The following is a 14,515-nucleotide window of genomic DNA, read 5'->3' on the forward strand; positions in this document are numbered from 1 at the left end:
CGCACGGGCGCAACCCGGATGTGATTGGAGAAAAACAGCAGGAGGCGCGCATACCGGTATAGCGGTATGTTTAAAACTCATACCGTTTTTTTTTTAAAAAAACGGTATACTGGTTAAACCGGTATACCGCCCAGCACTAATTTGTATTTCAGTTGTTCAAATAGGGGCACTTTTTTATAAAATAGTGAGGTGGGGGAGATGAGGGGCAGTCGCGTGGGGCTTTTCTACTCAAGGGGGCTTAGTTTTTCTTTAGGATGTTTTTTAAGCCAATTATAAAGCTGCTAGCCAGTTTACTTTATAATGCACTCTCCCTTCTTTATTTATTGTAGAGGTTGTGTCTCTTCATGGACCTGCGTTTGCTCTAAAACACAATAAATGTAAGGGGGTGGGGCATTATTTTAAATCTCTGAATTGTAAAATCTTTTATCCTTTTGAAAATTGAATAGCTTTAACCCTCAATGGAAAAAAACAAGAAAAAATAGAAACGTAAGATTTTGAGTTGTCCGCCTTGAGTGGTGCCTGTGACCACTGAAAAAGCAGGAAGTGTGTTTTTGCCTTTTTCAGTTGTTACAGTGACATCCTTTCTGCCATATGTGGTAAAACCTTGTCACAAGTCTAGTGAATGAGTAAGCAGAACCTGGCATTAGCCATGTATTGCACATGGTGATTTCAGTTAATGTCCTTTATTGCTGCAATACTACTAGTATTATCGCATGGATGTTTAGAAATATGTTCCATCAGGTAGTTTGTCAGCCATTGTGAAATCAATCCTGCAATGTCCTACTGTACTAATTAGCGATGTGCCATTTAAAGGGCCCGCAAGACAAAAAAACAAAAATTCGTTATACATTTAATACTTACTGTACTTTACCCTGCACTTTGGCCCAAAAAGATCTAAATGTGCATTTTCAGTTTGAAATACACATGTACCAGCAGTGCCAGGTGAATGTCTAAATACAGACTTTACCTCAAAAGCTTAGCTAAATCTGAACCCTAATTAGCATGTAAGCTCTTGCAAGTGGATCCTCTGATCCATCTCTAAGAAAGTCTTTATAATATAATAATACAGTGGCTTGCAAAAGTATTCGGCCCCCTTGAACTTTTCCACATTTTGTCACATTACAGCCACAAACATGAATCAATGTTATTGGAATTCCACGTGAAAGACCAATACAAAGTGGTGTACACGTGAGAAGTGGAACGAAAATCATACATGATTCCAAACATTTTTTACAAATAAATAACTGCAAAGTGGGGTGTGCGTAATTATTCAGCCCCCTTTGGTCTGAGTGCAGTCAGTTGCCCATAGACATTGCCTGATGAGTGCTAATGACTAAATAGAGTGCACCTGTGTGTAATCTAATGTCAGTACAAATACAGCTGCTCTGTGACGGCCTCAGAGGTTGTCTAAGAGAATATTGGGAGCAACAACACCATGAAGTCCAAAAAACACACCAGACAGGTCAGGGATAAAGTTATTGAGAAATTTAAAGCAGGTTTAGGCTACAGAAAGATTTCCAAAGCCTTGAACATCCCACGGAGCACTGTTCCACCGATCATTCAGAAATGGAAGGAGTATGGCACAACTGTAAACCTACCAAGACAAGGCCGTCCCCCTAAACTCACAGGCCGAACAAGGAGAGCGCTGATCAGAAATGCAGCCAAGAGGACAACTATTAGTCGTGCACTGCACAAAGTTGGCCTTTATGGAAGAGTGGCAAGAAGAAAGCCATTGTTAACAGAAAACCATAAGAAGTCTCATTTGCAGTTTGCCACAAGCCATGTGGGGGACACAGCAAACATGTGGAAGAAGGTGCTCTGGTCAGATGAGACCAAAATGGAACTTTTTGGCCAAAATGCAAAACGCTATGTATGGCGGAAAACTAACACTGCACATCACTCTGAACACACCATCCCCACTGTCAAATATGGTGGCAGCATCATGCTCTGGGGGTGCTTCTCTTCAGCGGGGACAGGGAAGCTGGTCAGAGTTGATGGGAAGATGGATGGAGCCAAATACAGGGCAATCTTGGAGGAAAACCTCTTGGAGTCTGCGAAAGACTTGAGACTGGGGCAGAGGTTCACCTTCCAGCAGGACAACGACCCTAAACATAAAGCCAGGGCAACAATGGAATGGTTTAAAACAAAACATATCCATGTATTAGAATGGCCCAGTCAAAGTCCCGATCTAAATCCAATCGAGAATCTGTGGCAAGATCTGAAAACTGCTGTTCACAAACGCTGTCCATCTAATCTGACTGAGCTGGAGCTGTTTTGCAAAGAAGAATGGGCAAGGATTTCAGTCTATAGATGTGCAAAGCTGGTAGAGACATACCCTAAAAGACTGGCAGCTGTAATTGCAGCAAAAGGTGGTTCTACAAAGTATTTACTCGGGGCTGAATAATTACGCAAACCCCACTTTGCAGTTATTTATTTGTAAAAAATGTTTGGAATCATGTATGATTTTCGTTCCACTTCTCACTTGTACACCACTTTGTATTGGTCTTTCACGTGGAATTCCAATAAAATTGATTCATGTTTGTGGCTGTAATGTGACAAAATGTGGAAAAGTTCAAGGGGGCCGAATACTTTTGCAAGCCACTGTAAATAATATACAGTGCATCAGCAAGTGTGAGCTGCCATACTTCTTGCATTAGCAGAGTACAGATGTTGGACCTATTATCCAGAATGTTCAGGACCTGGGGTTTTCCAGATAAGGGGTCTTTCCCGACCTGCATACTCTACTAAAAAAATCACTTAAACATTAAATAAATTTGGTAGGATTGTTTTGCCTCCAATAAGGACTAATTATATCTTAGTTGGGTTCAGGTACATGATACTGTTTTAATATTACAGAGAAAGAGCAAATTTGCTTTAAAAGTTTGATCACAATGGAAATGGGAAATTACCCATAGAAAGAAAATTGTCATAAACAATAAGGGCCCAGTTTACTAAATGGTAAATAGTAATTTAAATAGAACTAGAAATAGAATAGTACATTTTTAAAAAATTGACTCAGCTGTATGTTTTATCTGGACTATAAACTGATATAACTGATAACTGATTATGGTGGTCAGCCATTCCAGAAAAGAAATTTGTCAGCAGATTTCACTCCAACTTGCAGTGCAGCAGTAAAGAGTGACTGGGGTTTATAAAAGCACAAATCACATGACTGGAGGCAACTGAGAAACTAAGATTATGGCTAGCCCCCAGCGCTGCCTCAGGGGTCCTGGCTGCCTCATGGCACAGCACCCCTGCTAGTCCCATGTCAAATTTTTAAATTAAATATAACAAAAATCTGTTTTCTCTCTTGAAAAACAGATTTCAATGCAAGATTCTGCTGGGGAAATGCTATTTACTGATGCATTTGTGACAGAATAGCCTTAGGATGCCATTTTCTTTGTCTTCTTGGCTATAAATTTCTTTATTACCTCCCATAGCCCTCCATCTACAAGAAGCCAGCAGATAGTGTGCTGCTATCATCAGGGCATGCCCGAGAAGTTGTTGGTGGCAAATCACTGTCACGCCCATAAGTTTTCTTAAAGTGTTTATAGAGAGAAACTGTGAAGTTATACCAGCTTAGCTATTACTTTGCACTAAGTACTATTGAACACAACTGTATAGTGGTGAGCCTTAAATAAATAAGTAAACAAGTTTTTGCAGGTTCTTTTATATAAAGTCATAACATCTCGGCAAGAACATGTTTTCATCTAATTTTTATATTAATTTTTAGAAACTTAGAAGACTGTCAACTAAGTACAGGACTGACAAGATTTATCCTACAATTACTGGCGAAAAAGAAGAAAATGTTAAAAAGAACAGATATAAAGATATTCTACCATGTAAGTTATTATTTCAATATGCATCCAAATATGAACAAAGTGTTTATGGTGATACTGACACATAAACTAAGGCAGTATTGGATATATTGTATAAATTAGCACTCAGTTGTGCATTTACATTTGTTTCTCACACTTCCCCACCTGCTTCTATAGTGTATCATGGGGTGGGATTTCATCTAATGCACAGGCCGTGTGCTGCTTTGGCAGATAGGTGGATGCTTCTTCAAGTCTGAGCTGTGCACATATTAGGTTTCTATCAGGAGGCCAGTTCTAGCTGTAGTTTAAAAGTGTCAGTATCATTGTAAAGGGACGCACATCAATAAAGTAAAGACGTATGCTTAAAAGCTATATGCACAGTTTACTAAAGCATGTTAAACAGCACAAACTTGCTCAGTGTCTGCTTTAGTGCTGACCTCCTTCCGTTCACTGCTGTTGAATGTGTGAAAGTGCTTTGGGACAAATGGAGGAGCACTCTGCTCATTGCAGCACATCTTGATAAGCTTTCTGGCTTTTGCTCACAAGCTGTATACACCTGATGCCGAGATGATTTTCTCTGGACACTTTTGTTTGGCCAGTTACAGTCTGCTTCATTGCACTGCCTCTATGCCTGAGGCATAATTGTGTAATCTGGGCATGAGCATTAGGTTTCTGCAATGGTGTGTTAACAAGATTTTGGGATGATGCAAAGGGATGGTTGTGAATTCCAAGACCATTGGAAGTAAGATTTGTATAATTTATAAAGTATAAGAAAAGTTTATTTTGCCTGGCTAGCAGAATAGGAAAAAAAAATATTTGTTACAGGGATGGCATAGAAAACATGTTTATAAGCACCACCTTCTTAGTCACATCTTTTGATCTAAAACATGTTTGTGTATCTCCCCTACAGTCGATCACAGCAGAGTACGACTTGCACTAAAAGTTCCATCACATGAATCCGATTACATCAATGCAAATTTCATCAAGGTATTTATTATACGCACATTATAGTATTGCCACCTTTTCTGGAAACAAATACTGTCCTTCCTATATTTCTGTGTTCTTTCTTATTAATAACAGTGGCGCCAGTTCTGAAATATAATGTAAAGTTCTGGAATAAAATGTAAAGCCATTTTTGCAGAGTACATTAACAGACAGATTTAATCACATCACTGTTTTTTTAAAGGAGTAGGAAAGCTGCGTACCTGGCCGACACGGACCCTGCTTGTGCATGCACAGGTTAAGCAGATTTCCTGCTACCGCCAACTGCGTATGCACAAGCAGGGTTCATATCGGAGAGACCCAAAGACTGTTTAGTTGCGGGGATGTTGTTGCTCTTTTAGCTAGGGGTTAGCGATAGGGACAGTTTTTTAAGTTAGAAACTATGCGATAAGGTAGCGGTGTTATGGGGGCTTTTATAGCCCGGGGGGTATAGTTTTCCTTTAACTCTCTAATGGGTGTACTTATCTGGGGGAACTAGGTCTAAATGTCTGCTATGGTCTGTGTATTATATTGCACTCTGGAATTTGTTACTACTGTATGCTGTTCGATCCCTGCTGCCTTTCTTGTAGACATTTTCATAGTGCTATTTTACTTTGCTTAAGGGCAGCAGTAGAAATTAAACAGGTCAGCCAAAGCCCTGACATACCATTTAATATGTAGCATTTCCCATGAACAGCAGAATTATGCAGGATACTAAGGCTCATGAATTTCCTTTTTCTGTTCACCTTTCGTTATCCCTACATTGGTGCAGGCCTGTTCCAGTAAGTCTGGACATGCATGTGGTATTATCTTGGGAGGAACCAGACAAGACAGCATTTAGGAATGTGTTATTTACTGATCTGCCTTAGCAATTTCAATAAATTGTAAACTCCTGTGTCTGAATTATTTCACTGATTTTTCTAATCATTTCTTATCAATTTGCAGGGAGTACATGGGCCAAAAGCATATATTGCCACCCAGGGACCACTACCAAACACAGTAATAGATTACTGGAGGATGATTTGGGAATATAATGTTGCTGTAAGTATTTTTCAAGTGTATTTTTAAAAGGGGTTATTCACCTTTGCACATCTATTATAGTGTAGAGAATGTTATTCTGACACAATTTGCAGTTGGTATTCATTTTCTATTTGCATTTTTTTAATGATTTTAGCTTTTTGTTCAGCAGCTCTCCAGTTTGGAAATTCAGCAGCTTTCTTGTTGCTAGGGTCCAATTTCACCTAGCAACCAGGCAGTGATTTGAAAGAGATACAGAAATATTTATAGAGCAGGGTCTAAATAGAAACATTAGCTATGGTGATTTTGTTTGCTAGGTTTCGCTGTGAAAAAACGCCCATAGACTTTTATGGCTGCAGGAAAAAGTCATGTGGTAAAATAAAAAAAAAATTGCAAATTTTTGCTGTTTTTATTCAAAGCAAAAAGGAACAAATACATAGTAACATAGTAAGTTAGGTTGAAAAAAGACATCCATCCATCACGTTTAACCATAATGCCTATATATATATATATATATATATAATATATATATATATATATATATATATATATATATATATATATATATATATATATATATATATATAACCTGCCTAACTTCTAGTTGATCCAGAGCAAGGCAAAAAAAAACCCCCATCTGAAGCCTCTCTAATTTGCCACAGAAGGGAAAAAATTCCTTCGTGACACCAAGATGGCAATCATACCAGTCCCTGGATCAACTTGTACTAAGAGCTATCTCCCATAACCCTGTATTCCCTAATGTTGTTGTATAACAATAGAAATTGTAGCCTCGCAGCAATAGTTTTTGGCTTCGGAGGTCAGTGACCCCCATTCCAAAGCTAAAAATAAAAATGTATTTATCTGTGAAATCTTTTTCATTAGCATTCAGATGTCATTATGCAATCGTGGCTGTACCCATTAGTATGAATATATGCAAACATGCAGATATTCCTCCTATAACATAACCTATGCCAGGATGTTTGATTTAACATTTATAGAAAAATAAAGGTAGTATAAGTCTGGGATGTATTTTCCATTTAATTGCTAGACTTATGCAACCAGGCTGAAATTTTGAAAAGCAAAGATATTTATTACCTGCAATCTTAGTTGTCAAGCGAAAATGTCTGCAACCATTCCATGAATTGACAGCATTCATTTAAGGTACTTGTGTCTAAAGCTGCTCCTTGCACTGCATAGTTTCATTTGCCACTGCATTCTTCCTGCTCTCTGTTCCAAACTGTGCGCTAACTCTGGGGAACCTTGGGGATACCGCAACCTCAAAGGTACTTAGCAACTTATCCAAACAAAGTCAAAGCTTCCATAACATTCCAAGTATGGTTTCATATGCCCTACATTGTGTCCAACTTTAAATTTAGTGGATAAAAAGGAGGGGGGGGGAAGGAAGGAAACAAGTATAATATGTGTGAAATTCTCAGAAGTTAATGCTCTTACTTTAAAAATAAAAATCATTCACCCATAAAAACTTACATGACCATTCTAGCTACTTAAGATGCAGAGAACAATGCAGCTTGAGAAATATGAAAGGACGCTCACTGGATTATAGGCTGCTTTTAAATAACTGGAGTCGGTTCCCCTGGGGAAGCAGTTTTGAGGCCTTGTACACATTTCTCTTACACGTGCAAATTTAGTTGCTTTCATTTGGAACGCAATTGGAAATTATATTCTGCTACATTGTTTTTTAAGGCAGGTGTGATTTCTATGCCCCTGATATACTGCTTATTTTTTTAGTCGATTAAAACATGTTGAACAATGAACTTGCATGTATCGAAAAGTTATTTGACTTACCAGCTAATGTTTCTCCTGTTTGCAAGTCGATTGAGACAGTTTCCTGCATGCTGAGGTGTGTTGATACTCTGTTCAATAGAATACTTACTAGTAAGGGCATGGAGCTTATTGTTTAACATGCCTAATAGATATGTACTCAATAGTGTATAGATATGTATTCAATAGTGTTGTACTAGGGAAATATAACCTATTTTTTTCTAGTCCTTCTAGTTTTTCAGTTACTAATGTAGAAATTTAGAAATTGGAATCTTTCCTACAGTGATCTGGAAGCAGCAGAACATTTCTTTTTGCAAAGCTTTTTTTATTGCTTCTGTTTGCTAAATGATAAAAACCGTTTCTGTAATCAACTTCCACTTCCACAAATATACCCTATATTTAAGTTTCCTTTAACATTATGCTCCTGTTAAACAAATGGGCAAATTCTGTTTGTCAGGGTGTGATGTGAGCCCTCATACTGGTAGCTCAGCTGAGAAAAGCAAGTTATTTGTAACTGTTCCTTGGTATCCCAGCCACTGCTAGCCCTGACTTTATATACCACTAAAACAATGTAGCAGTAGTCTGCTCCCCTCTAAGTTTCCCATGCTTTTACATGTTCTGTGAACAAACTGTTAAAGAAGAATAACAGAAGATTGCAAGGCATTGTGAGGGCTGGAGACATATCAGAACAGTTTGCTACCGATAGATTGTTCCAGTGTCACATGTAGTCAGGACCAGCAATGCAGAAAAAGTTGCAATTTCACAAAAAATGTTTGGAATACGTGACAAAGTATAAATGATGTGTTTATAATTTCATTTGCTTTTATTGCTCAAAATGATCTATTTGTGTTTATTTCCACTTTAAAGGAAAAGGAAGTTTAAAAACTAAGTAAGCTTTATCAGAACAGTCATGTATATGTAAATACAGCCATAAATACTGCTGCTATGAGTCCTCAGGGAAAAGAAACACCACATTTCTTTCCTTCAATTCTGTATACATGATCTTCTGTGTTAGACTTCCTGCTCTCAGAAAAATCCTTTAGAGCACAACACAAACCTGCTCAGTTTGCTCCTCTTTCTTCCTCCCTTCTCCTCCCCCCCCCCATCCTTGTAATCTGAGCTGAGAGCTGTTCCCTGCTTGCATGCTGCCTGAAGGTGAAGTCAGAACAAGCTAAAATAGCTGCTGCTATCAGAGGGAGCATCTGTGGCTGGTAAAGCTTTCGGCAGAATAAATATAGCATTCTATCATGCGCTATTGCGACTAAGGGCCGTGGCAGACTGGGAGATTAGTCGCCCATTGTCACAGGCGACTAATCTCCATGATATGCCATCCCACCGGCTTGAATGCCAAGACAACTCGCGGCGCCGCATATGCCATCCCACCGATTTTTATTCAAGACGATGGGATGGCATATCGGGTGGATTAGTCGCCCGCGACAACGGAGATTAGTTGTTCTGGCGTTGCTTCTGGCGTTTTGGATAACGCTACCATATTACGACAGTAACCACTAGTTCTGTTTCCCCACAATGTAGCGTATGCACTACAATCCATCAGGGGAGAGTAGAATGGAGAGTTTTTCAGGCATGCACAGTGTAGTAAAAATCTGAGTGTGCATCAGGCTGCATGGGGCAGTGGGGAGGAAAGAAAGATTTTGGTGATCACAGCCAACTCACCCACTCAGTTTCTGTTAGCATTGCTTTTCCCCCAGTATGCCACAATGAATGGTCAAATCTGTCTGTGCTATAAATCATAAAAATAAATACCTATAAATTAAGAATTTATTTTAAAAAAGTTTCATTGTCCTTTATCAAAATGTGTTGTCTTATTGATATAATTGTTCTTATTCCTGCAGATAATTGTAATGGCTTGTCGTGAATTTGAAATGGGACGGGTATGTATTTGAACAGAAAATGTCTCAAGATACTTCTGTTTTACCATTGGTTAATTACATTTACCCACAAAACTGACCCTGAAAATAATGTGTGAATTTTTTTTCTGTTTGCCAGGTAGATCATGCATTTTTCACTTTTTACATGTATAGGGTCAACATACACTTATGTTAAACATGATGGCAGTAATAGAACGTATGCTAAAATGTGCTCTGTATTTCCTGAGGACATAAATAACAAAAAGAGTTGGCAAGAGATGTTGGAGCTAGAAAAGATAGAAACCTGATTGGTGAACTCACAAATAAAAAGTAGGAGCTAAAGAAGTTATCAAAGCAATGCAAAGAAGAAAGGAAAGTGGTTACATCTGAAGTTTCCAAAGGGAAAAAAATCCACTCAAGCAGTGCTGTAAAATTTTATATATGAAGTGAGCTGTTGAATTCCCTATACACTTGAGGCTTCAGTCTATTCTCTATTTTATGTACAGAATGGGCTATGACTAATGTCTTGTTCTAGGAACGCTGCTAGTAAAATGGGCCTATAGCAAAATGATTGGTGCAAACCGTAGACGAGCAGTTATACTTCTGACTACCAAACTCTTTTGGGTGCAAAAAGCTCAAGGAAAAAAAAAAAAAAGCAAAAAGCTCATCTTGGGTGCAAAAGTGCAGAGGTCTGGGTGCAAAGGTCTTTGTGTTATTTTACTAGGTTATGCTGCAGTTTTGTTTTTCAGTATGGCTTTTCTTCTCCTTTTTAACAGAAAAAATGTGAACGATATTATCCTAATTATGGAGAGCAGACCATAACGTTTGGTCCATTTCATATCTCTTGTGTAAGTAACAAACTATTTTTCCCTGAGCACAGAGGACTGATTATGTAGCATGTGGCATTGTAATATATGTAGTCCATTCCACAAGATGGATCAGTTGTGTGTGTGATGCACTCAAAACTTAAGCATAGACTTTACAGTGGCATTGTCACAGTAAATTTTCTCAGTAATATAGAAATCTATGATTGGATTCTGCTATTATTAATAGAACACAATTTAACATCTGTTGATAGAGTAGCAAATTGTAAAATAAACATAGCTAGCTCTTATTATTTCTTTCCATATAGCTCAAACTCAGAATCTCAGTAACTGAAGTTTTGCAAGATAAACAAAATGCAGGGGCTGTATAAATGTTTTGCAGCTGAATAGAGGGGTAATGACATGACACACTGTTTATAAAATATGCACATACCTCAGTGGTAAATTATCTTTGACACTTGCGAGTCCTAGTACTGTACGTTTAATAACCGCAAATGCCATGGAAGGGAGATAAAAGCAAACTGATTAATGAAGTATAGTCCACCAGGCATACAAAGTAAAGCATATATGATAATGGAAAATCTCATGGAAAACAAAACCTTGTTCACTGATGCTTTATGGTGCTGGGCACTTAAGAGAAGAAATGTTCATAGTAATTAAACACTGGATTGTTTCCTTTGCTAAGGAACCAGTGAATGCATCATTTAGTGTCAGTGAAGCAATGGGCTTTAGTAGCAAATGTCATAAAACATGGTAAAGTGTTTGTTTAGCTTTACCAAGCTTTTTTTTATAGGTATGTTGAATTTCTCAGCCAAGGGAGTATCTTGGTTTTGCTGATCTAGAAATCTTTATGCATGGTTTGTTTAGAAATGTCATATTTGATCCATATGATATCCATGTTATGCTGGTAGGGTAATATTCCACTCCTTAATTGCCGTATTTTGCATTGCATAAGAAACATCTTTTTTAGTGAATACAGCGCTGCCTACATAAGTAGCACTAGATAAAGAAAAACATGCATGCATACATAAATATTGCTGGCTGAAGAATGTGACTTTCTCTTATTCCATTATATCCATATTGGAGAACAGTGTGACTTTCACTTACTTTCCCCTGTGCGTAACAAGTTCAGACATTATAAAGGGAATTTGAATATTCTTTGTAGTTTTGTAACTTCCTACTCTGCAGATAGGAATCTGCACCTAGTCTTCTGTTCCAAGATTCTTATCATTTTTTTTTTAGAGATCACAAAATAACCAACCAGTTAACAACAGAACAGAATTTGTATATATATTTATTGTAAGCTGCAGTTCCTTTTATAGATGTTTTCCACTATCCAAGACCTTATTCCAAGACCCTCAGATGTGAGTTGTGTAAACTCTTGTTTTCTTTGTAGGAGAGTGAAGAGTCTAGAAAAGATTACTTTGTTAGAACACTGTTATTGGAATTCCAGAATGTAAGTATGCAGGAAATTCATTAGAATCACACTGTTACTATTTTTGTGTCATGTTACTTTAGCCTGTATTTACTCTGTGTGATCCTTAAAGGGGGACTTTATTAAAATAAATCTACTGAACTGTAGTAGTTGCTTAAAAATGTATTGCAAATACTTTTTGTTATCTTGCACATGATCTCCCCCTCCCACGTATCTGTTGTGGGCAGACCCAGTGTTCAGTATAAGCCATGCACTAGCGTGGGCATGCACACACATTATGAGGGCAGTGCACAATAACAAATGGTGTGAGCATAGAAATTTTTCCAGAAAAATGTCATTCGGTACTTTAGTACAAAACCACCCCCTCATCAGTGTACTTAAATTTGTTTGCGCACATGGCCAATAAGAAATGAGAAGGGAACTCTGGGCTCTCTGTGTGAGCTGCCATGTACATGAAGTGTCAAATGGTGGTAGAGGTGCCCTGAATGCATGTGCAAGAATAAGGCATGTATGATGTTGCTGTCCAATAAATACATTGGATACAAAGGAGATCTAGGAATCTCTCAAACTAACAGTGATGGAGTAAAAAATTAGTAAGCAATCTTACAGACCTTTTAAAGGTCTTTATATTTGTATATGAGCGCCTATACGTGCCTTAAAAGGTAAAGATTCTTCCAGAAATTGGGGTGCTTCTGAGACATGTCACTATTGATTGGTTAATAAATTATAGTTATATATGCCCCTTTCTTCAAGAATGGCACCAAACCAGTTTCTTAGTCCCACCAAAGAATTACCAATTACAATCTCTTTTGTAATGCAGGCCAGTTCTATAACATCAATTCTCCTTTTGGTAAAGTAATTCTTCCTATGCCCATGATGAATTCCTCTTTCTTACAGTCTGCGTGTTTGTACCTTTTATAAAAGCTAAACAATGCAATTGTGACTAAGGAGTCCTTTGGTTACTTTTTATGTGTGCCAGTATACAAAGGCAGTGTATGCACAAAGTATGCACAGCCCAACTCCCACAGAGGAATAATTATTCTTTTCTTTGGTTTATCATGGCCATTACTCCTTTGTTTTGTGATTGTTGCTTGGGTAACTACCATAACTTGTTTATTGCATAAACATCTTTCATTTATTTTGTGTAATTGTGTGCACTATAAACATGTTACTGACTTTTGTTCAGTAAGTACTTTCCTGACTAGAGTTGCTATCAGAGAGGTAATGTTTTAGTGGTGAAAAGGACAAGATCCAAAAAAAAAAAAAAAAAAATGCCTTTTCACTAAATTCAATGCTCAGTGTTTAGTAAAATTGTAATTACTTTTATATTTCACAAATATACTTTGCTGCTTTAATATTTCCTATACTTATGGACTGTCTGCTCTCTATTGATCTAGCTCTGTTTCGCTTGAAAGAGTCATTGGTGCATGTGTTTTCAGCGAAAGAATACTACCCTTTTTGACACAACCCCTTTCAACTGCAGTTATGTAGAAAAGGTACCGAAACACTACATAAACTTCCAGAAACAAATAAAAAGTTTAGTGGTGCACAAATTTTCTGCAAAGTAGTGTGAATTCCCAGAATCCATCACAATGGGAAAAGGCGGGAATTGGGGAACTACCAAACACACAGAATAGCAAGAGTTCCTTTCAGACTGTGGAATCGGTTATGTCTGCTAAAGTTAAGTGTCAAATGTTAGTTACCTGATATCCCTAGCTGGTGCTTCCATTAGCAGACAAATGCACTGGCCCAGGGTATTTCTGTAAAAGCTTGTTGCCGTGATCTTCCTTCCTCTTCTGTCTTCTTTTCTTTGGGTGATGGCAGGCATATGCATATATAGAGTGAAAAAGCCTGGCTTTTGTGTATAACTTCAAATTTCAGTGTACTGGTCATGCGCCTGCCCACAACAGAACAAATAGAAGATGGAAGTGCCGACAAGAGTCTTCCACAGAAATACCATCGGCCAGTGCAGTTTGTTGTGAACAGGAGCACTGACATGGGGTGTTAGGTTAGAGATTATAATCACTGGGGGAAACCTAACATTTTGGCACCCCTTAGTGATTTTAACTTTAGTTCTCCTTTAAATTTATATCTGTAGGGCCCAATGCTGTTAATGCACCTTTTCTGCATAACCCCAACCCCTTAAAAGCATACTCAGCTCAGTGTTACGAATGATTACTCAGCAGCCTGATTTATTTTCATTACTGAAAAGTGGAGAAAATAAGCAAAAGCATGTGATTATAGTCCCCTGTATTTTCCCAACCTGTAGAACAGTCATTAGTAATTTAGATAAAGATTATGCTTAATTTTTTGCTGCACAGATATAGAGAAAACACATTTTTGTCATTAGGGATGCACCAAATACAGCATTCGTTTTGGGACTTGGCCAAGATTCAGCCTTTTTCAGCGGGATTTGAGTTCGGCCAATTCCATGCTCCTGGCCGAACTCAATCTGAATCCTTAAAATCATATGACTTTTTATCGGTATTCAGGCAAATCTTTCACAAAGGATTCTGGGTTTGGCTGAATCCCAACATAGTGGATTTGGTGCATCCCTTGTTGTAATGCATAAATCCTTCTTTGGATTACATTGCACCTTTAACCCTTTCACTGCCAGCCGTTTTGGTCAAAGCTGAACTGCCTGACAGTTCTGGCGTTTTTTGAGGACAACCTAAGCTTTCAAAATATGGTAGAATTTTGTTTCCAATTCTGTAACAAGATATAGGCTTCTAAATGTTTAAATATAAACGCATATTCCAGAAACAAAAAAATTTTTATGCATGAGAATAC

General features: G+C 37.9%; 1 protein-coding gene across 1 annotated transcript in view; it reads left to right on the forward strand.

Moving 5' to 3' along the window:
- ptpn12 (protein tyrosine phosphatase non-receptor type 12) overlaps window positions 1-14,515 on the forward strand; it is a 58,635-nt gene that overhangs the window by 24,719 nt on the left and 19,401 nt on the right. Inside the window, exons 2-7 of the mRNA NM_001030495.1 lie at window positions 3,734-3,842; window positions 4,729-4,805; window positions 5,745-5,840; window positions 9,452-9,490; window positions 10,243-10,314; window positions 11,687-11,746. Coding sequence (NP_001025666.1) covers window positions 3,734-3,842; window positions 4,729-4,805; window positions 5,745-5,840; window positions 9,452-9,490; window positions 10,243-10,314; window positions 11,687-11,746 — 453 coding nt within the window. The remainder of the gene's footprint in view (window positions 1-3,733; window positions 3,843-4,728; window positions 4,806-5,744; window positions 5,841-9,451; window positions 9,491-10,242; window positions 10,315-11,686; window positions 11,747-14,515) is intronic.

The sequence above is a fragment of the Xenopus tropicalis genome, chromosome 3 (assembly GCF_000004195.4).
Source record: "Xenopus tropicalis strain Nigerian chromosome 3, UCB_Xtro_10.0, whole genome shotgun sequence".
Classification (NCBI taxonomy): domain Eukaryota; kingdom Metazoa; phylum Chordata; class Amphibia; order Anura; family Pipidae; genus Xenopus; species Xenopus tropicalis.